Below are 21,640 nucleotides of genomic sequence, written 5' to 3'. Positions count from 1 at the left end.
CGCAAATGATTTCCTGCTCACACGGAAGCACGCACGGCAAGTAGACGGAGTCTGTAGATCAGCAGACCGCTGAACCTGCCGTCAGTCATAAGAAATCTAAACGCCGCCTGACTGAGCAGTTTAGCGAACATGAGAACAGCCACGGCATGGAAAAGAGAAGGTGGGATAACCCCTTTAAAGGGGTTGTCTCGTCATAGACAATGGGGGCATATCGCTAGGGTATGCCCCCATTGTCTTATAGGTGCGGGTCCCACCGCTGGGATCCACACCTATATCGAGAACGGAGCCCCGCAAGGTGGTGGCTGTAGGACCACTCCGGTCCAGCCACCACCAAGCCGGCTTCCCATAGAAGTGAATGGGAGCGCACCGCACATGACCAGCCACCGCTCCCATTCACTTCTATAGGCTTGACGGAAATAGCTGAGCCAGCGCTCTGGGCAATTTTCGCCAGCCCGAGGAAATGAATGGAGGGCGGCTAAACATGCGCAGTGAGGATCCACGGACATGAAAAAAAAAGTTGTTTTGGTGTCCGCCTGGCCGTGCGGAGCCAAACGGATCCGTCCTGACTTACAATGCAAGTCAATGGGGACGGATCCGTTTGACGTTGACACAATATGGTGCAATTGCAAACGGATCCGTCCCCCATTGACTTTCAATGTAAAGTCAGGAGTTAATATACCATAGGATCGGAGTTTTCTCCAATCCGATGGTATATTTTAACTTGAAGCGTCCCCATCACAATGGGAACGCCTCTATGTTAGAATATACCATCGGATTTGAGTTACATCGTGAAACTCATATCCGACAGTATATTCTAACACAGAGGCGTTCCCATGGTGATGGGGACGCTTCAAGTTAGAATATACTACGAACTGTGTACATGACTGCCCCCTGCTGCCTGGCAGCACCCGATCTCTTACAGGGGGCTGTGATCAGCACAACTAACCCCTCAGGTGCCGCACCTGAAGGGGTTAATTGTGCGTATCATAGCCCCCTGTAAGAGATCAGCGGCTGCCAGGCAGCAGACCCCCCTCCCTCCCCAGTTTGAATATCATTGGTGGCCAGTGTGCGGCCTCCCCTCTCCCCCCGATCATTGGTGGCAGCGGAGAGTTCCGATCGGAGTCCCAGTTTAATCGCTGGGGCTCCGATCGGTAACCATGGCAACCAGGACGCTACTGCAGGCCTGGTTGCCATGCTTACTTAGCAATATTACAATATTAGAAGCATCATACTTACCTGCTGCGCTGTCTGTGTCCGGCCGGGAGCTCCTCCTACTGGTAAGTGACAGGTCTGTGCGGCGCATTGCTTAATGATCTGTCACTTACCAGTAGGAGGAGCTCCCGGCCGGTCACAGACAGCGCAGCAGGTAAGTATGAGCTAAGTAACCATGGCAACCAGTAGCGTCCTGGTTGCCATGGTTACCGATCGGAGCCCCAGCGATTAACTGGGACTCCGATCGGAACTCTCCGCTGCCACCAATGATCAGGGGGGGGGGGGAGGCCGCACACTGGCCACCAATGATAATACAATAGAGGGAGGGAGGGGGGGGCGCACACTGGCCACCAATGATAATACAATAAAGGGAGGGAGGGGGGGCCCGCACACTGGCCACCAATGATATTACAATAGAGGGAGGGGGGGCCGCACTGGCCACCAATGAAATTAAAACTGAGGAGGGAGGGGGGTCTGCCCCCTCCTGCCTGGCAGCACCTGATCTCTTACAGGGGGCTAAGATAAGCACAATTAACCCCTCAGGTGTGTAACCTGAGGGGTTAATTGTGCGGATCACAGCCCCCTGTAAGAGATCGGGTGCTGCCAGGCAGCAGGGGGCAGTCATGTACCCAGTTCGTAGTATATTCTAACTAGAAGCGTCCCCATCACTATGGGAACGCCTCTGTGTTAGAATATACTGTCGGATTTGAGTTTTCACGAAGTGAAAACTCAGCTCTGAAAAAGCTTCGGATCCGTCTGCATGAAAGTAGCCTACGGCCACGGATGCCAATCTTGTGTGCATCCGTGTTTTTTCACGGACCCCCTGACTTGAATGGGTCCGTGAACCGTTGGTCGTGAAAAAAATAGGACAGGTTATATTTTTTTCACAGCCAGGAAACACGGATCACGGATGCGGCTGCCAAACGGTGCATTCTCCGATTTTTCCACGGACCCATTGAAAGTCAATGGGTCCGCGAAAAAAAGGAAAACGGCACAACGGCCACGGGTGCACACAACGGTCGTGTGCAGGGGGCCTAAGGGTCTCACCCAAATCCACCTCCCAGCCATGCATAAAAGCCAGCTTGGTGTCAGAAAGTGGGGTTTTAAAATTAAACAAAGAAGGGAAAGAATACGCCTCTCCAAGGCTCTATATTTGCAGAGTCGTTCAAATGTTGTGTATTCTACTGAGCCATTTGCTGGGACAAGGGAAGTTAAGAAGTGGAAGACTTGACTGGGCTCTTTCTGATTCAATTTACAAAAGCCAAAATCAAATTAGGAGTGGCTCATAAAAGGGAAGTATAAAGTACAGGTACAAATTCTCCTCTAATTTTTTTTTATTCATTCCTGGTTTTGGCTTCCAAAACTGCATCAGGAAACCTGACCATGTGGCCTGACCCTAAGGCCCCTTTCACACGGGCGAGTATTCCATGCGGATTCGATGCGTGAGTTGAACGCATTGCACCCGCACTGAATCCCGACCCATTCATTTCTATGGGGCTGTTCACATGAGCGGTGATTTTCACGCATCACTTATGCGTTGCGTGAAAATCGCAGCATGCTCTATATTCACGCAATGCAGGCCCCATAGAAGTGAATCCATGCAGGCCCCATAGAAGTGAATGCTATTATTTTCCCTTATAACCATGTTATAAGGGAAAATAATAATGATCGGGTCTCCATCCCGATCGTCTCCTAGCAACCGTGCGTGAAAATCGCAAGCATCCGCAAGCAAGTGCGGATGCGGTGCGATTTTCACGCACGGTTGCTAGGAGACGATCGGGATGGAGACCCGATCATTATTATTTCCCCTTATAACATGGTTATAAGGGAAAATAATAGCATTCTGAATACAGAATGCATAGTAAAATAGCGCTGGAGGGGTTAAAAAAAAATAAAAAATAATTTAACTCACCTTAATCCACTTGCTGTCGCTGCCGGCATCTCGTCTGTCTCCTTCTTTGCTGAACAGGACCTGTGGTGAGCATTCATTCCAGGACCTGTGGTGACGTCACTTCGGTCATCACATGATCTTTTACCATGGTGATGGATCATGTGATGACCGGAGTGACGTCACCACAGGTCCTGGAATGAATGCTCACCACAGGTCCTGTTCAGCAAAGAAGGAGACAGACGAGATGCCGGCAGCGCCAGCAAGTGGATTAAGGTGAGTTAAATTTTTTATTTATTTTTTTAACCCCTCCAGCGCTATTTTACTATACATTCTGTATTCAGAATGCTATTATTTTCCCTTATAACCATGTTATAAGGGGAAATAATACAATCTACAGAACACCGATCCCAAGCCCGAACTTCTGTGAAGAAGTTCGGGTACCAAACATGCACGATTTTTCTCACGCGAGTGCAAAACGCATTACAATGTTTTGCACTCGCGTGGAAGTACCCGTAACGCACCCGCACATTTTCCCACAACGCCCGTGTGAAAGAGGCCTAAAAGTGGTTCAGATTAGGCCTTTGGTGCAACGACCCAAGCACCATTGCTCTGGTTGCACCCAAGCTCTGGTCATTTCTGGGGTCAGCCCCTCCCTTATAAGTTCACACGGGTTGCATGGATAACTTGTGATTTGCCACGATAGAATATCTAGTAACAAAAGCAAGAGAGGATCGGTGTAAGATCCTTTTAAAGCGGTTATGTCACCAAGATCAACCCTAATAAAGCAGACCTACTGCCTGGTAGAGCTCATCATGCTGATTAGCACTATGGGCCAGATTTATTATTACACTTCCATCTTACTCCACTTTTACATATGCCCAAAGTCACTTTTGGTTAAGTCCGACTTATCAGTGGTCCTTTAATACTGTGATAAATGTGGTTTGACGGTAGCAGTTTATCCCTCAGTAAGCGGCTCTACAAAAGTCGCATAAGATAAGCATGGTCCTTACTGAAGTTGCAATAGTAAATCTGTCTAGAGATTCATTTACATAAGAAAACACGCCCAATTTCAGAAAACTGGCGAGCATAGCGCAGAGCCAATAAAAGTCACACATTTTTACGCAGTTTTAGCGATTGCGCAAAAATTTTCGACTTTTTCACTCCATTATTTTGACTTGAGCTAATGATAAATCTGGCCCTATATCTTTCTTTTTATCTGTATGCTAAACAGTTGCAGAGATATTTTGTTTGTATTCATATGCAAATGAGCAATTGGAGCACCAGGAGGCGGGGCTGAATCATTTCAGCACTGCTTTGCAACACCCCCTGTGATCTGCAATTTGCGGTCCACAGCACGGGCATGGGCTTCACATGGTCGTGTGAATGCTCCCTAAGACTGGTGTCTTCGATGCTTTGCTGTCTTACATTTAGAGCATTTTTACGCCTGCCGGCCCGTCCCCTTCCCCGCCCACAGTTTTGGACCTGGCGTGAGCAGGGGGAAGTCGCAGCTAACGGCACAACTAACTGGTGCGCCACTATCTACGCCTGAAATTTGGCTAATTAAGGCGTATATTAATATAGCAAATGACCCCCAAAGTATCTAATCACTAATAAGGTCTTCCAGCATTTTTATACTGAGGGTCTATCATGCTGATCAGCTGAAACTTCACAGCTCCTGGTTATCGCAGCACTACTCCATCCAGTAACCTGCCCTGAGGATAGGCCATCTATATACAAATCCTATAAAACATTTTCAGGCCTGTTCAAGGGATTAGAAGCAGAAGACAAAAAAAAAAAAAGGATCCAGGACGTAACTGAGATATATACATCCACTTTGTTTTCTACTTCATTAAGATATTTTTGAGCATAATGCAACTGAATGCCTTGGCTGCCGGCACAGTATTTTTCAGCAGGAATGCTTGGCAGCAAAAGGTATGTAGTTGGCAGTTACGGGACTTACCGTATTAAATATTAATCATATTACGCTATAGTATGCCTATACATGGGAGAATTACCCATTTAAATATTAAAGAACTAGAATTAATATCTAAAATGTGTTTTAGTGTAAACAATAACCTGAAAACAGTGATTGTTTTTTCAATGCTCCAGTTACCGGAGCCCGCAGTGTTTGTACACTATGGCTGGGGCCCTACGCGTTGTGTGACCAATGATTCTTGAGTAGTAGCGCAGCCATTGAACTGAAAGGGGTTCTAGTGTATGGGTACTTTCACACTTGCGGCAGGGGATTCCGGCAATCCGGACGCATTTGTGAGACAGATCCGGATGCGGATCCGTCTGACAAATGCATTGCAATACCAGATCCGTCTTTCTGGTTGTCATCCGGAAAAAACGGATCTGGTATTTTTTTTTCTTCTCATCTTTAAAGGTCTGCGCATGCGCAGATCGGGAAACCGGATCCGGTTTTCCGGAACACTTAGTACCGGATCCGGCATTAATACAAGTGTTCAGGATTTTTGGCCGGAGACTGAACTGATGCATCCTGAACGGATTGCTCTCCATTCAGAATGCATTAGGATAAGGCTAATTTCACACTTGCGGCAGGACGGATCCAACAGGCTGTTCACCCTGTCGGATCTGTCCTTCCGCTATTTCGCTGTGCCGCCGCTCCGTCCCTATTGACTATAATGGGGACGGGGCGGAGCTCCGGCGCAGTACAGCAGTTTGCGGTAAGAGGCCGCCGGACTAAAAAGTCAAACATGCAGGACTTTTAGTCCGGCGGCCTTTCGCCGTGCTGCGCCCCTGTCCCCATTATAGTCAATGGGGACGGAGCGGCGGCACGGCGAAATAGCGGAAGGACGGATCCGTCAGGGTGAACAGCCTGTCGGATCCGTCCTGCCGCAAGTGTGAAAGTAGCCTAAAACAGTTATAATTTTAAAAAAAAGTACTTGGAGAAGATGAGACGCAGGTGACAGTAGTGAGCCAGCTCTACATATAGGAGAAAACAGCACCACATACCTCTTACATCCAGGGACATCTTCTGGGGACAAGGTGACTAAAAATGGCGAATTGCGTGGTTTAGAGGTTTTTTTTTCTGTTACGGCCTTCACCGAGCAGAAATATTTTTTTATATTTTAATAGCTCACACTTTTTGGGACGTGGTGATATGTAATATGTTTATTCTTTATTGTTTGTAAATTTTTTATGTAAAATTGGGAAGGGGGCCATTTAAACTTTTAGTATTTTGGTGTTTTTTTAAACTTTTTATTTAATAACCATTTCTTCCCTTAGGGACTAGAACCTGGATCGTGTCATCCCTTGTCCTATTACCCCTGATAGAGCTCTATCAGGGTGAATAGGAGCTCACACTCTCCCTGCTGCCCTTGGCATAGTGCACACAGCAGCAGGGAGCTGAACATGGCAGCCAGGGCTTCAGGAGCGTCCTGGCTGCCATGGTAACGATCTAAGCCCCAGCAGTGTAATCTGCCACTGCCACCACTGGAGGGGATGGGACCCTGTGGCCACCATATAACAATGGGGGGAAGGGGACGACGACTTGTGGCCAGTGATAATGGGGGGGGGGGGAGGCTTTGGGGGGGCGCACTGCACCACCAATGAATGTAATTAAAGAGGGCCTTTCATGGGTCCAAAGAATATGAACTTAGTAGCAGGCTGCATAGAGCGGCGCCCAGGGATCTAAGTGCACTTACTATTATTCCTGGGCGCCGCTCCGTTCGCCCGCTGTGGCCCCCGGTATTTTCAACATTCAGAGGAAGGAGGAGGAGACGCCAGTGTCTCTCCATCTCCATGACATCAGCGCTGTCCAATCACAGCACAGAGCTCAGAGCCAGGGAGAAAAAAAAACTCCCTGGCTCTGCGCTCTGATTGGACAGCGCTGATGTCATGGAGATGGAGAGACACTGGCGTCTCCTCCTCCTTGCTCTGAATGTTGAAAATACCGGGGGCCACAGAGGACGAACGGAGCGGCGCCCAGGAATAATAGTAAGTGCACTTAGATCCCTGGGCGCCGCTCTATGCAGCCTGCTACTTAGTTCATATTCTTCAGACCCATGAAAGGTCCTCTTTAACTCATTTATACAAGTGTCTGCAGCGGTATCGCAGACCCGGCCTCAATAACAGGGCATGCGATCTGTGGCACCTGAGGGGTTAATTGCTGCGTATCGCATGCCCTGTTATTGAGGCCGGGTCTATGATACCGCTGCCTATACTTATGTTTTACATTCATTGGCGGCGCAGTGGCGACAGCTCCTCCCCTTCTCCCTCCCCATTGGTGGTAGTGGCGGCCGCGTCACAGTGGAGAGGGAGGGACTCCTTCCTTCTCCACTGTGCTACTAAAGAGAACTTAGGCTGCGCAGGAGCGCGGCGGTACAGTCACAAATGGCAACAAGACTAAAAAGTCTTGTCGCCATCTGCAAATTTTAAGTCGCATTGGCGACCATTTTGGTTGCCATCTGGAGCCCTGAGACGGCCGTATGAAGGAGTCTGGTTGCGGAACCATTCATTTCAATGGGGCTGCAAAAGATGCGGACAGCACACAGCGGCTTCAGGGAAAAGAGAGAGCTTGTCCTATTCTTGTCCGCAATCACGAACAATAGGCATTTTCTATTATGATTGCGGCCGTGTGCGGTCTGCAAATAGCGGAATATACTTACCTGGATACCAGCACCGCCACTTCTACCCGTGCGTAGACGAAAACATCTGTTGTTGGGGGGTGCAGCCAATGGCAGGCGGACATATGCCTCCCTATCATCGCTGGTGACGCTAGGGAGGCTCGTCCCCGTCTGCCATTGGCTGCTCCCCCCAACACCGGATGCTTTAATCCGTGCACAGGGAGAAGCAGCTGCGGCGGTGGGGGGACCAGGAGCGGGGCCCGGCATGTTGGAGAGCTTTCTATAGGATTGGATAACCCCTTTAATGCCCAGTCTTCAGACTTTCATTAATCATTCAATGATTTTCCAAGGACCATCGATCATCATACGGCTACTTTTTTGTGCGCTCACATCACCGTTATGGTTTCCGTTTTCTGTTATAACACATAACGAGAACCAGATGGATCCGTTAAGATTCCCATATAAGTCTATTATGACGGATTAAAACGGAATGCCTCTTAAAGGCTTCCGTTTTGACTTCCGACTTATGGGTTCCGTTATAACGGAAAACAAAAACGCAATCCATAACGCTGATGTGAACTCGCCCTAGTTAGCACATCCATATTCCTGCTCAGCGTATTATCAGCTTTCTTATAGCCAAATTGCTTAGCATAATTAAGGTACATCTCTGATAAAACTTAATATTAGGGTTTTATTTCATCTTTCTTCTGCCATTGAATATCCTATGCTCATTTTAGAGCCAATTAATCCCACCCACCCCCCTTTCACGTGTTTAACCAATGTGGGCATTACCTGTACCACTATACACTTGTGCCCGTCACTTCGCTCCATTCCTACCTTTATTACTTCAGACAATTACTCCTATTGTTAGGTTTTTATTTCTGAGGCGTCAGGTCCACATAAAGCTTACAGGACCACAGCCAACCAATCAGAATGGAGGTCTCATCGTACAGCGAGGACTACATGATGAAAGCAGTGATGTGATTGGCGGCAGCAGTCACCTGTCCCGCCGTTATGAATACGATGTATGACCTGCTCTATCCTCCTCCCTACATTAGACCGGGCCGCGCCTACATCTCTCTGGCGCCATTTTTGAGTTCCCGCCCGGATCTCAGAAGAACTTCAGGCTCCTGCGTGTTTTCCTTCCCACCATGCCATTGAGGGTGCGCTCGGGAAACCGTCCAGCAGGCACCGCGGCCGACTCTACGATGAAGGAGCTGCCGGACTGGAACCGGACGCGAACGGCGCTGCTGGAACTGGAGGGAAGACTGCGCTGCTCAGTATGGTGAGTATTGAGCTGCTACGGCGGTATCCGTGTGTAATAAGGGCCACGAAGCGTCACGTGACAATCCTCCTTATTACTGCACCGGTATACACATATCTGGGGCCGGGGGAGGAGTATACGGTGGTGGGCGGGGCCAGGGCTGCTTGGTAATTTGAGAGGGGGAGTTGTCTTTACTGTATGGTAATTTGGAGGCGGGGTCAGGGCTGCATGCTAATGTGGAGGCGGAGACAACACTAAGATGTGGTGTAAATGGGGGAGGGCTCTTTAGTGTCACACAGTCTGTCATTTGATCAGTAATAATGAGTGAAGGTCATGTGACCAGGGTGGCACCCGGAGACACTTCCCAGTAAATGTCAGTATTATGCACACGACCGTATGTATTTTGCGGTCCGCAGAAAATACGAATGACGTCCGTGTGCATTCCGTATTTTGCAGAACAGAACAGCTGGCCCCTAATAGAACAGTACTATCCTTGTCCGTAATGCGGACAATAATAGGACATGTTCAATTTTTTTGCGAATCGGAAATACGGAAACGGAATGCACACAGAGTAAATTTCTTTTTTTTTTGGGTACCTTTTGGAATGAATGGTTCCTCATAAAATTGAACGGACACGGAAAGAAAATACGTTCTTGTGCATGAGCCCTTAGGCTAGGTTCACACAGTATTTTGGGTGAGGAAAAAAACCTGATGAGGAATTTGCATCAGTTGTTTTATTATTTTATTTTTTTTCTGACGTTTTCTAATGTGGTTTTGGGTGCCGTTTCTGCAAGGTTTTTCATTCCTGGCCATTTTCAATGGAATTCCATACCAATATTTTTTGATCATCCAATATTGTACTTTTTGGGGGGAAAGGTGACCCAAAAAAGTTTTGGCACTTTTTTTAGGTCATGTGATATTTTTATAGAGCTGCCAGTTACGGACATGGCGACATCTAATGTCTTTTTTTATTTTTATAAAAAATCGCTTGATGAAGGGAAAGGAACCCTTTTTTTTTTTTTTAATACTGTAAACTTTTTATTTGTGTCCCAGTACAGGCACTTTAACACTTCAGGGTCTGATTGCTGTTTCAGTGTGGTACAATACATGCTGTGCTGTACTGCATTCACTGACAGTGTATCTGGGGGCTAGGCCTCACAGGCTTCTCTACATGGCAGACCCTGAGGCTGTGGCAACAATCGGCCCCCTGTTACTGCTGCGCCCTCCCTCTGCGATGCTCTTATATGCCGCATTGATTGTGGCATATATACGGGGTTAACAGCGATGCCGGCGGATACTGTAGGGTCCTGGCTGTCAGTCACAGGCTACACGTCCGCAAATGGGTACGCAATTTTGCGGAACGGGTGCGGACCCATTCATTTTCTAAGGGGACGGAATGGATGCGGACAGCACACAGTGTGCTGTCTGCATCCGCATTTGCGGAGGGCGGCCCCGATCTTCAGGTCCGCAGCTCCGCAAAAGATAGAACATGTCCTATTCTTGTCCGCAGCTTGCGGACAAGAATAGGCATTTCTATAGCGGTGCCGGCCGGGTGTGTTGTGGATCCGCAATTTGCTTAGAAGGCTTAGAAGGCTTAGAAGTTTAGAAGCAAATCTTGAAACCACCCAAAAATGACCCCATTCTATAAACTACACCCCTCAAGGTATTCAAAACTGAATTTACAAACTTCGTTAACCCTTTAGATGTTGCACAAGAGTTATTGGCAAATGGGGAAGAAATTTGAGAATTTCATTTTTTTGCCTAATTTTCTATTTTAACCCATTTTTTCCACTAACAAAGCAAGGGTTAACAGCCAAACAAGACTGTATCTTTATTTCCCTGACTCTGCCGTTTACAGAAACACCCCATATGTGGCCGTAAACTACTGTATGGCCACACAGCGGGGCGTAGAGTGAAAGGTGCGCCATATGGTTTTTGGGAGCCAGATTTTGCTGGACTGGTTTTTTGACACCATGTCCCATTTGAAGCCCCCCTGATGCACCCCTAGAGTAGAAACTCCATAAAAGTGACCCCATCTAAGAAACTACACCCCTCAAGGTTTTCAAAACTGATTTTACAAACTTTGTTAACCCTTCAGGTGTTGCACAAGATTTAATGTAAAATAGAGATACAATTTCAAAATTTCACTTTTTTGGCAGATTTTCCATTTTAATATTTTTTTTCAAGTTACAAAGCAAGGGTTAACAGACAAACAAAACTCAATATTTATGGCCCTGATTCTGTAGTTTACAGAAACACCCCATATGTGGTCGTAAACTGCTGTACGGGCACACGGCAGGGTGCAGAAGGAAAGGAATGCCATACGGTTTTTGGAAGGCAGATTTTGCTGGACTGTTTTTTTTTTTGACACCATGTCCCAATTGAAGCCCCCCTGATGCACCTCTAGAGTAGAAACTCCAAAAAAGTGACCCCATTTTAGAAACTACGGGATAGGGTGGCAGTTTTGTTGGTACTAGTTTAGGGTAGGGATCGACCGATTATCGGTTTGGCCGATATTATCGGCCGATATTGAGGATTTTGAACGTTATCGGCATCTATTTTGCCGATATACCGATAACGTTTTGGGAACACAGAACGCGCTGCTCTCAGCGCTCTCTGTGTTCCCTCCGCAGCACAGGGGAGAAGGAAGCAGTGTCTCCTCCCCCTGTGCTGCTGCTGCTGCCGCTGCCGCCAATGAGAGGAGGGAGGACAAGAGGAGGGGCTGTGGCCACTGCGCCACCAATGAAGATAAGCCTTTCATTCATTCATATACAGGAGGCGGGAGCTGGCTGCAGAATCACATAGCCGGCTCCCGACCTCTATGAGCGATAGCTGCGGTCCGCGGTAGTTAACTCCTCAGGTGCCGCGGATCGCAGCTAACGCTCATAGAGGTCGGGAGCCGGCTATGTGATTCTGCAGCCAGCTCCCGCCTCCTGTATATGAATGAGAGACTTATCTTCATTGGTGGCGCAGTGCGCCCCCCACCCCCATCCCAACCCCGGCCAATAGTAAAAACATTGGTGGCGCAGTGCGCCCCCCCCCCCCCCACCCAGTATTACTCATTGGTGGCAGTGGCCACAGGATCCCCTCTCCCCTCCTCCTCCGATCGGAGCCCCAGCTGTGTAAGCCTGGGGCTCCGATCGGTTACCATGGCAGCCAGGACGCTATTGAAGCCCTGGCTGCTATGGTAAGCTCCATGCTGCTGTGTGCACAAAGCACAGATTAGCAGGGACAGCGTGAGATCCTAGTCACCCTGATAGAGATCTATCAGGATGAATAGGACAAGGGTTCTAGTCCCTAAGGGGGCTAAAAGTTAGTTAAAAAAAAAAAAAAACACACAAATATTAAGTATAAATGAAAAAGATTTATAAAAAAAATACACATTAACAATAAACAAAAAAAATACACATTAACAATAAACATATTAATTTTCAGCAGATTTGTGTAGAATTTTTTTTTTTCTCAAAAATGAAAATTCCCAGAATATCGGTATAAATTATCGGCTATCGGCCTGAAAGTTCACAAATTATCGGTATCGGCCCTAAAAAATCAATATCGGTCGATCCCTAGTTTAGGGTACATATGATTTTTGGTTGCTCTATATTACACTTTTTGTGCGGCAAGGTAACAAGAAATAGCTTTTTGGCACCGTTTTTTTTTTTTTGTTATTTACAACATTCATCTGACAGGTTAGATCATGTGGTAATTTTATAGAGCAGGTTGTCACAGACGTGGTGATACCTAATATGTATACAATTTTTTTTTTTATTTATGTAAGTTTTACACAATGAATTAATTTTTAAAACAAAAAAAAGTTTTAGTGTCTCCATAGTCTAAGAGCCATAGTTTTTTCAGTTTTTGGTCGATTATCTTAAGTAGGGTCTCATTTTTTGCGGGATGAGATGACGGTTTTATTGGCACTATTTTGGGGTGCATATGACTTTTGATAATGACAAAGATTGCTTTTTTTACACCGTTTTTTTTTTTCCTAATATGTATACTTTTTTTTTATTTATGTAAGTTTTACACAATGATTTTATTTTTGAAACAAAAAAAATCATGTTTTAGTGTTTCCATAGTCTAAGAGCCATAGTTTTTTCAGTTTTGGGGCGATTATCTTGGATAGGGTATGATTTTTGCCTGATGAGATGACGGTTTGATTGTTACAATTTTGGCGTACATACGACTTTTTTGATCACTTTTATTACCTTTTTTGAGAAGTAAGGTGGGCAAAATTTCTATTTCATCATAGTTTTTTATTTTTATGGCGTTCACCGTTCGGGTAAAGTTACATGACCGTTTTATAGATCAGGTCGTTACGGACGCGACGATAGCAAACGTGTAGGGAATTTTTTTTTTTTTCATTTTTAATCAGTGATAAATGTGTTTTTTGATTTTTACTTTATTTTCACTTTTTTTCACTTTCTTTTTGACTCAGACCCACTTGGTTCTTGAAGATCCAGTGGGTCTGATGTCTGTATAATACAGTACAATATATATTGCACTGTACTGTATTTTACTTACACTGAACAGATCTATGCCTTTTAGCACAGATCTGTTCAGCACCATGGACAGCAGGACGCCTGAGAAGGCGTCCTGTTGCCATGGGAACCTTCCCCGTCTGCTCAGTAGTGGTCAGAACTTCGCAGACGGGGAAGGGTAAGGACGGGGATGTCTGGAGGCTCTCTCCCTCTCCATCGGGGGGCTGCAAAGGCACAGCAGCCCCCCGATGGGAGAGGGAGGGAGCTCCCTGCGCTGTTAACCTTTTACATACAGCGGTCCGTACGGGTTTTAAACGGCTGACATCGCAGCAGAGATGTCAGCCGTTTATACCAGGGTGCCAGCAATGTGCTGGCACCCTGATATACCCACTAGACGCCAACGATTATTCAAGGGGAGGCGGGCGGGGGATCGCAATCCCGCCTGCCGCACCGCCCGCAACCCTCCCCCTGCACCTCCCACCGGGCTAAAATCACTCAGGGGTGAGGGGGGGGGGGGGGGGGGGAATACAGATATATTTTAGGAATACTAAAGTTTCTGATCCCCGCGGTCCCTGACCGCGGGGATCAGAAACTGCAGAAATCGCAGCAAACCGCAGGTCTGAATTGACCTGCAGTTTGCCGCGATCGCCGACATGGGGGGGTCACGGGATTCCCCCGCGCATTTAGCCTAGGTGCCTGCTCAATGATTTGAGCAGGCACCGGGTTCCGACCACTGCCAACCGCACAGCAGTGATTGAAAATACATGTACGCCCTGTGTCCTTAAGTACCAGGGCACAAGGGCGTACCTGTACGCCCTATGTCCTTAAGGGGTTAATGATTGCATTTTACTCATTTTGGGCTAAAAATATTTTTTTTAATTGGCCATTTAAAAAATATTGAGCCGTTCTGTCACAAAGGGTTAACTGTTTTTCTAACTGTGGGAATGTCCTTTTTTTACTGTTTTCCTTTCACTATGTGGTCTTCTAATAAACCTTATCTCTAAATTACTAAAAGGTTTTAAACACTTATTTTAAGGGCTCATGCACACAACCGTATGTATTTTGCAGTCCGCAAAACACAGGTCCACCAAAAATACGGATGACGTCCATGTGACATCCGTATTGCATCCGTTTTTTTTTCTTTTTTTTTTTTTATCCATTGTAACAATCCCTGTCCTAGACATGTTCTATGTATTCTATGACATACGGATGCAGACAGCACACAGTGTAATGTCCCCATTTTTTGTGGACCCATTGAAATGAATGGATTTGCATCCTATCCCCCCCAAAAAAATGGAACGGACAGGGAAACAAAATACGTTCATGTGCATGAGCCCTAAGCCTCATTCTTATCAGTAACATAAGAACTGAACTGTAATGAGTGTTTATAAGGTCAGGAGATCAGGGACAAGGAGCCGTCAGCTGAGCTGCCTGGTGGATTACAGTGAAAATTCAGGTCCTGCTACTAGATAAACTCAAGGCTGCACAAAGACAGTGGTTCAAAATTTTTAATAAAGACCAATTGAAAAAAGTATTTTTAGGTCATAATGAGTACAATGCAATAATAAAACAAAAAGTGAACCCAAAGGTGTCCATAGCCATTGAAGAGCATCTGTGTGCAGATTTGTACCTGTTACATATGCGCTTGGCAGGTGAAGGCATCTGAGTTGGTTTCATGTTCATATGTGCCCGCATTACTGAGGAAAATTATATTTTAATAAATGCAAATGAGCCTCTTGGAGCAACAGGGGCGTTGCCATTACACCTAGAGACTCTGTTGTCTCTGCAACTGCCGCACTTTTTGCCCTTTGATTGTTAGGGCCAGGAAGTGAAAAAGTCATCATACCTGGCCCTGTCAATCAAAGTGCAGAGAGAGAAGAGCCTCTAGGTGTAATAGCAACGCCCCCGTTGCTCCTAGAGGATCATTTGCATATATTAAAACCAAATTTTTCTCAGCAGTGCAGGCACATATGAACATGGGACCAACACAGATGCCTTCAGCTTCCAAGTGCACATGTAACAGGTGCAAATCTGCTGACAGATGCCTTTAATGAGACCGGTCCTGTACGGAAACTTACTGGACGTACCCCAGGGTATGGAGACTTATTGGCAATGCTCCATGGGGAAATAATGTACAAAGAGGCATCTCCCAAGGAAGAGGACCATCTTGCCAGCATCACCTCCACTTCCTAGAGATGTCGCTGGTGAGCCCGGTCTCAGAAGGACAAGCGTCTGGTGTGACAGCGAGTATCACGTCTGCCGCTGCTGTCCGCGATCACGTGTTCAGTTCTGCGATTGAATTGCTTATTAAATGTCCCTTCTTGTGCTGAAATAGTAGGACACGTAGAGTGCCTGGCTGTAATCTCTTCTGCATCTCCCATACCTGCTTTCTTGGTAAATTCTCTTCAAGCACAATATGGACAAATGAAAATTGATGGCGAGGCGCTGAGAGTGTCAGATGTGTTTTGTCAAGAAGCTCCGCAAATTGGCAAATGAATATGTTTCTCTCTTTTGTAGAGATGATGGGAAAAAAAGAGCACAAATGAGCTTCACCGATGCTGATTTAGAGAGCGGGTTTAACGCGACGTCTTTTGTTATCCGCCCCGCTGTTTATCTCTATCATTACATGATTTACATGCTCTTATTCTTTTTTCTTGCAGTTTGTCACTTTTAAGGGGGCCGGTGTGTTTGGGCGGCTGTGAGCACGTCTTCTGTAGGTGAGTATCTGCTCTGAAATCCCACTTACGTGACTAACTGCATGTCTTAGGGAGCATTCGCATGGCTGTTTGCTGTCCGGGAAATGAGGTCCACTCGACGGCCATGTTTCCCGAGCCGACCTCACAGCATCATAGTGATCTATAATGCTGTGACTTCTCAAACACCGAAATACCGGGACGCTGATGCTGAATGATATGTGACCATTCCGTTTTTAGGGTCACCCAAAGATATATTTGTTTTCTGTTATTTAGTTTTTTGAAGGGGTTCTCTTCGATGAGGTTAGAAACATATTGCGGCACTCAATAATGATGCTCAATTCTTCTTTAAAGGAAATCTGTCACATGGATTACCAATATAAAAATGCAACTGTTGCCATGTAGAATAAAATACCTTATTTCTTGATGTACCCTTTTATTCTGTGCTTCTGGCTTTTATTTTCATGTAAATCCACTTTTTGTATTATGCAAATTAGGGAGTAAGGTGCCTAGAGGGGCGTTATTATGGTTCCAAAGTGCACAGGAAGGTCCCTCTCCGGTGCCCAGCCCGCCCTCCATCAGAGCCCAAGCACGCCTCTCCAGGGCCGAAACTAAACGCCTACACCAGCACTGTTAGCCCCCACCCACCTCCATGACGTAGCGGGGTGATGTAACGCCGTCCACATGTGCCTCCTACAACGCCCCACATATTGCTCATCGAACGCCGAGAAATCTCCCAATGGCAGTCCGCGGTACTGCGCCTGCGCAAGATTTATCGTCGCCCCACTACGTCATAGAGGCGGGTGGCGGCTAACAGTGCTGGTGTAGGCGTTTAGTTTCGGCCCTGGAGAGGCGTGCTTGGTCTCTGATGGAGGGCGGGCTGGGCACTGGAGAGGGGCCTTCCTAGGCACTTTTGAACGATAATAACTCCCCTCTGGGCACCTTACTCCCTAATTTGCATAATACAAAAAGTGGATTTACGTGAAAATGAATGCCAGAAGCACAAATTCCAGATTTCAGTAAACATAATGGGGTCAATTATTAAAGGGGTTTTGCCATCTCAGAAAATGGGGGCATATCGCTAGGATATGCCCCCATTGTCTGATAGGTGCGGGTCCCACCTCTGGGACCGGCACCTACAATGAGAACGGAGCAGGGAAATGAACGGAGGGTGCACTGCGCATGCGCAGCCCCCCTCCATTCATTTCTATGGGGCCGCCGAAAATAGCCGAGCGCTGGCTCGGCTATTTCCGTCTGCCCCATAGAAATGAATGGAAGGGGGGGCGTGTGTGTTTTCGGTGCACTCCTATTCACTTCTGTGGGAGCAGAGCTTGGTGGTTGACGGACCCCGTGGTCCTCCAGCCACAGCTCTCCCCGCTCCGTTCTCATTGTAGGTGCGGGTCCCAGTGGTGGGACTCGCACCAATCAGACAATGGGGGAATATCCTAGCGATATGCCCCTATTGTATGTGATGTGAATACCCCTTTTAGCTGAAACACACCTATTAAGAGTATATCAGGCGCAGATTGTGGCACAACAGCTAGTTGCGCTGCAATCTGCAACTTCGCCCCACTCACTCCATGTCTAGTGGGCATGACGTGGGTGCGGAAGGAGACGGGCCTGTCTCATTTTACCATCTTCTGCCCCTGTTTCAGGCGTAGAAAAAAAGTCTAAATGTAAGACAGCTAGGAAGCTGTCTTACATTTAGAACTAGCTAACGATCCTCTGAAAAGTTATGAAGAGGCCGGTGCCTCTTCATGACTTCGGCGGATCCACCGCCAACTTAGGGGTTTATTAAGACCGGCATCTAAAACGCTGGTCTTAAAGGGGTTGTCCGGGATTTGGGACCTTTGTCCTATAGTACTGCAGTGTCACGCACATCAACACCCATGTCCTACCTGATAAACTTACTTCTAATGCCCCCTTTTGCTCCAATAAATTCTCTGCCGGAAGTGAAGGTTTTCTTTCACTCAGTGACGTACCAGGTCCCTTGCAGAGGAGGAAAGCTTCCTCTTCCGCTGTTCAGGGAGCCCGGTGACGTCACTGCCAGCCTAGCTAATTATGCAAAAGTGTTGGAGGGGCGGTAACTAGCCTGGCCGAGATCCTGCTAAGCTCCGCCCCCTCCAGTCCGGTGATGTCACCGGGTGCCAACAAGGGACCAATCAGAGTGGTCCCTTGCCCACGCTCACTTCAATTGGTTGGTCTATGCAGACCAATTAATTGGAGCGCAGTACTGTGAAAATGCTGGTTTCAGGCTGCAATCTCCACTCAGAGTGGAGATCGCTGCCTGAAAGCGAGTAAGTGCCCCCAGTTCCCTTTATAAAATAAAAAGCCCCCTCATATGTGCCCCAGGTCATCAAATAAATCCCCCCTCATGTATGGGCCCCCATTGTCCTCGATCGCCCCCATGTTCCTCCGCTCCTGCTGCCCTGGAGCCGCTGACATCTGCAGAGAGTGTTAGCTGTAATTTACAGCTAACACTCGTCTCCAACGCACCGATCTGGGGTGTTTAACCCCGTAGATGCATACGGACTTTCGCAACAACGTCCTGGTTGCCATTTTCAAGGAGGAGTTTATGGGGGAGGAATATGAGGCTGGAGGATGAATATGTATGAGGAGGGCGGATCTATGGAGGAGTGAATAATGTGCAGGAGGCTGAATATGTATGAGGGGGGCGGATCTATGGAGGAGTGACTAATGTGCAGGAGGCTGAATATGTATGAGGGGGGCGGATCTATGGAGGAGTGACTAATGTGCAGGAGGCTGAATATGTATGAGGGGGGCGGATCTATGGAGGAGTGACTAATGTGCAGGAGGCTGAATATGTATGAGGGGGCGGATCTATGGGGGGGGAGTGAATAATGTGCAGGAGGCTGAATATGTATGAGGGGGCGGATCTATGGGGGGAGGAGTGAATAATGTGCAGGAGGCTGAATATGTATGAGGGGGCGGATCTATGGAGGTGTGAATAATGTGCAGGAGGCTGAATATGTATGAGGGGGGCGGATCTATGGAGGAGTGAATAATGTGCAGGAGGCTGAATATGTATGAGGGGGCGGATCTATGGAGGAGTGACTAATGTGCAGGAGGCTGAATATGTATGAGGGGGTGGATCTATGGGGGGGAGGAGTGAATAATGTGCAGGAGGCTGAATATGTATGAGGGGGGCAGATCTATGGGGGGGAGGAGTGAATAATGTGCAGGAGGCTGAATATGTATGAGGGGGGCGGATCTATGGAGGAGTGAATAATGTGCAGGAGGCTGAATATGTATGAGGGGGCGGATCTATGGAGGATTGAATAATGTGCAGGAAGCTGAATATGTATGAGGGGGCGGATCAATGCAGGAGTGAATAATGTGCAGGAGGCTGAATATGTATGAGGGGGGCGGATCTATGGAGGAGTGAATAATGTGCAGGAGGCTGAATATGTATGAGGGGGGCGGATCTATGGAGGAGTGAATAATGTGCAGGAGGCTGAATATGTATGAGGGGGTGGATCTATGGGGGGGAGGAGTGAATAATGTGCAGGAGGCTGAATATGTATGAGGGGGGCGGATCTATGGGGGGGGAGGAGTGAATAATGTGCAGGAGGCTGAATATGTATGAGGGGGGCAGATCTATGGGGGGGAGGAGTGAATAATGTGCAGGAGGCTGAATATGTAAGAGGGGGTGGATCTATGGGGGAGTGAATAATGTGCAGGAGGCTGAATATGTATGAGGGGGGCGGATCTATGGGGGGGAGGAGTGAATAATGTGCAGGAGGCTGAATATGTATGAGGGGGGCGGATCTATGGAGGAGTGAATAATGTGCAGGAGGCTGAATATGTATGAGGGGGCGGATCTATGGAGGAGTGAATAATGTGCAGGAGGCTGAATATGTATGAGGGGGCGGATCTTTGGGGGGGAGGAGTGAATAATGTGCAGGAGGCTGAATATGTATGAGGGGGGCAGATCTATGGGGGGGAGGAGTGAATAATGTGCAGGAGGCTGAATATGTATGAGGGGGGCGGATCTATGGAGGAGTGAATAATGTGCAGGAGGCTGAATATGTATGAGGGGGCGGATCTATGGAGGATTGAATAATGTGCAGGAGGCTGAATATGTATGAGGGGGGCGGATCTATGGAGGAGTGAATAATGTGCAGGAAGCTGAATATGTATGAGGGGGCGGATCAATGCAGGAGTGAATAATGTGCAGGAGGCTGAATATGTATGAGGGGGGCGGATCTATGGAGGAGTGAATAATGTGCAGGAGGCTGAATATGTATGAGGGGGGCGGATCTATGGAGGAGTGAATAATGTGCAGGAGGCTGAATATGTATGAGGGGGTGGATCTATGGGGGGGAGGAGTGAATAATGTGCAGGAGGCTGAATATGTATGAGGGGGGCGGATCTATGGGGGGGAGGAGTGAATAATGTGCAGGAGGCTGAATATGTATGAGGGGGGCAGATCTATGGGGGGGAGGAGTGAATAATGTGCAGGAGGCTGAATATGTAAGAGGGGGTGGATCTATGGGGGAGTGAATAATGTGCAGGAGGCTGAATATGTATGAGGGGGGCGGATCTATGGGGGAGTGAATAATGTGCAGGAGGCTGAATATGTATGAGGGGGGCGGATCTATGGAGGAGTGAATAATGTGCAGGAGGCTGAATATGTATGAGGGGGGCGGATCTATGGGGGGGAGGAGTGAATAATGTGCAGGAGGCTGAATATGTATGAGGGGGGTGGATCTATGGGGGAGTGAATAATGTGCAGGAGGCTGAATATGTATGAGGGGGGTGGATCTATGGAGGAGTGAATAATGTGCAGGAGGCTGAATATGTAAGAGGGGGCGGATCTATGGAGGAGTGAATAATGTGCAGGAGGCTGAATATGTATGAGGGGGCGGATCTATGGAGGAGTGAATAATGTGCAGGAGGCTGAATATGTATGAGGGGGCGGATCTATGGAGGAGTGAATAATGTGCAGGAGGCTGAATATGTATGAGGGGGGCGGATCTATGGAGGAGTGAATAATGTGCAGGAGGCTGAATATGTATGAGGGGGGCGGATGCAGGGAGGTGATCTTGCACTGTAGAAACCACCTGCTGCTGAGCTGCACTGGGACACACAATGCTTTGCAGCAGGAAGTGATGTCATACATAAACAGATATGTAAACAGTCTGTTGGGGACTGTAGGAGCAATGCAGCAGTGTAAAAGTTACCTAAAAACATCTTGGGAACATAAACTTGGCTACTAATGGTGAGTAAGCTACTTAAAAAAAAATGAGTTTGATCCCGGACAACCCCTTTAATAAATGTGCCCCAATATGTCCAAAATGATCCATGATCATAAGGTAACACCACATAATATCCTAAATTCCCGGATGTTTCAGTCCAATAGGACCTTCCTCGGCAGTGGGATCTGTGGTGCAGATGTGTAAAGGGGTGTGGCTGGAGGATCGTCGGTTATGTAAATAATTTTAATTTTTTTTAATTTTTTTTTGGGCATTACATGTAGCTTTATCTTT

The 21,640-nt window shown here is 47.4% G+C and overlaps 1 protein-coding gene across 2 annotated transcripts in view; it reads left to right on the top strand.

The window, feature by feature from the left end:
- The first annotated feature begins 8,662 nt into the window (after positions 1 to 8,662).
- Positions 8,663 to 21,640, top strand: part of BARD1 (BRCA1 associated RING domain 1) — a 55,589-nt gene continuing 42,611 nt past the window's right edge. Inside the window, exons 1-2 of one of the 2 annotated variants that reach the window (XM_040441182.1) lie at positions 8,663 to 8,977; positions 16,098 to 16,154. In XM_040441182.1, the coding sequence (XP_040297116.1) occupies positions 8,844 to 8,977; positions 16,098 to 16,154 (191 nt within the window). In that variant the 5' untranslated portion in view covers positions 8,663 to 8,843. Of the gene's footprint in view, positions 8,978 to 9,301; positions 9,330 to 16,097; positions 16,155 to 21,640 lie in introns of those variants that run through there. The other variant, XM_040441183.1, reaches the window with a different exon arrangement.

This window comes from Bufo bufo, chromosome 7, assembly GCF_905171765.1.
Source record: "Bufo bufo chromosome 7, aBufBuf1.1, whole genome shotgun sequence".
Taxonomy (NCBI): domain Eukaryota; kingdom Metazoa; phylum Chordata; class Amphibia; order Anura; family Bufonidae; genus Bufo; species Bufo bufo.
Note: the sequence above shows the minus strand (reverse complement) of the source record. Positions and strands in the feature narration are given on the sequence as shown.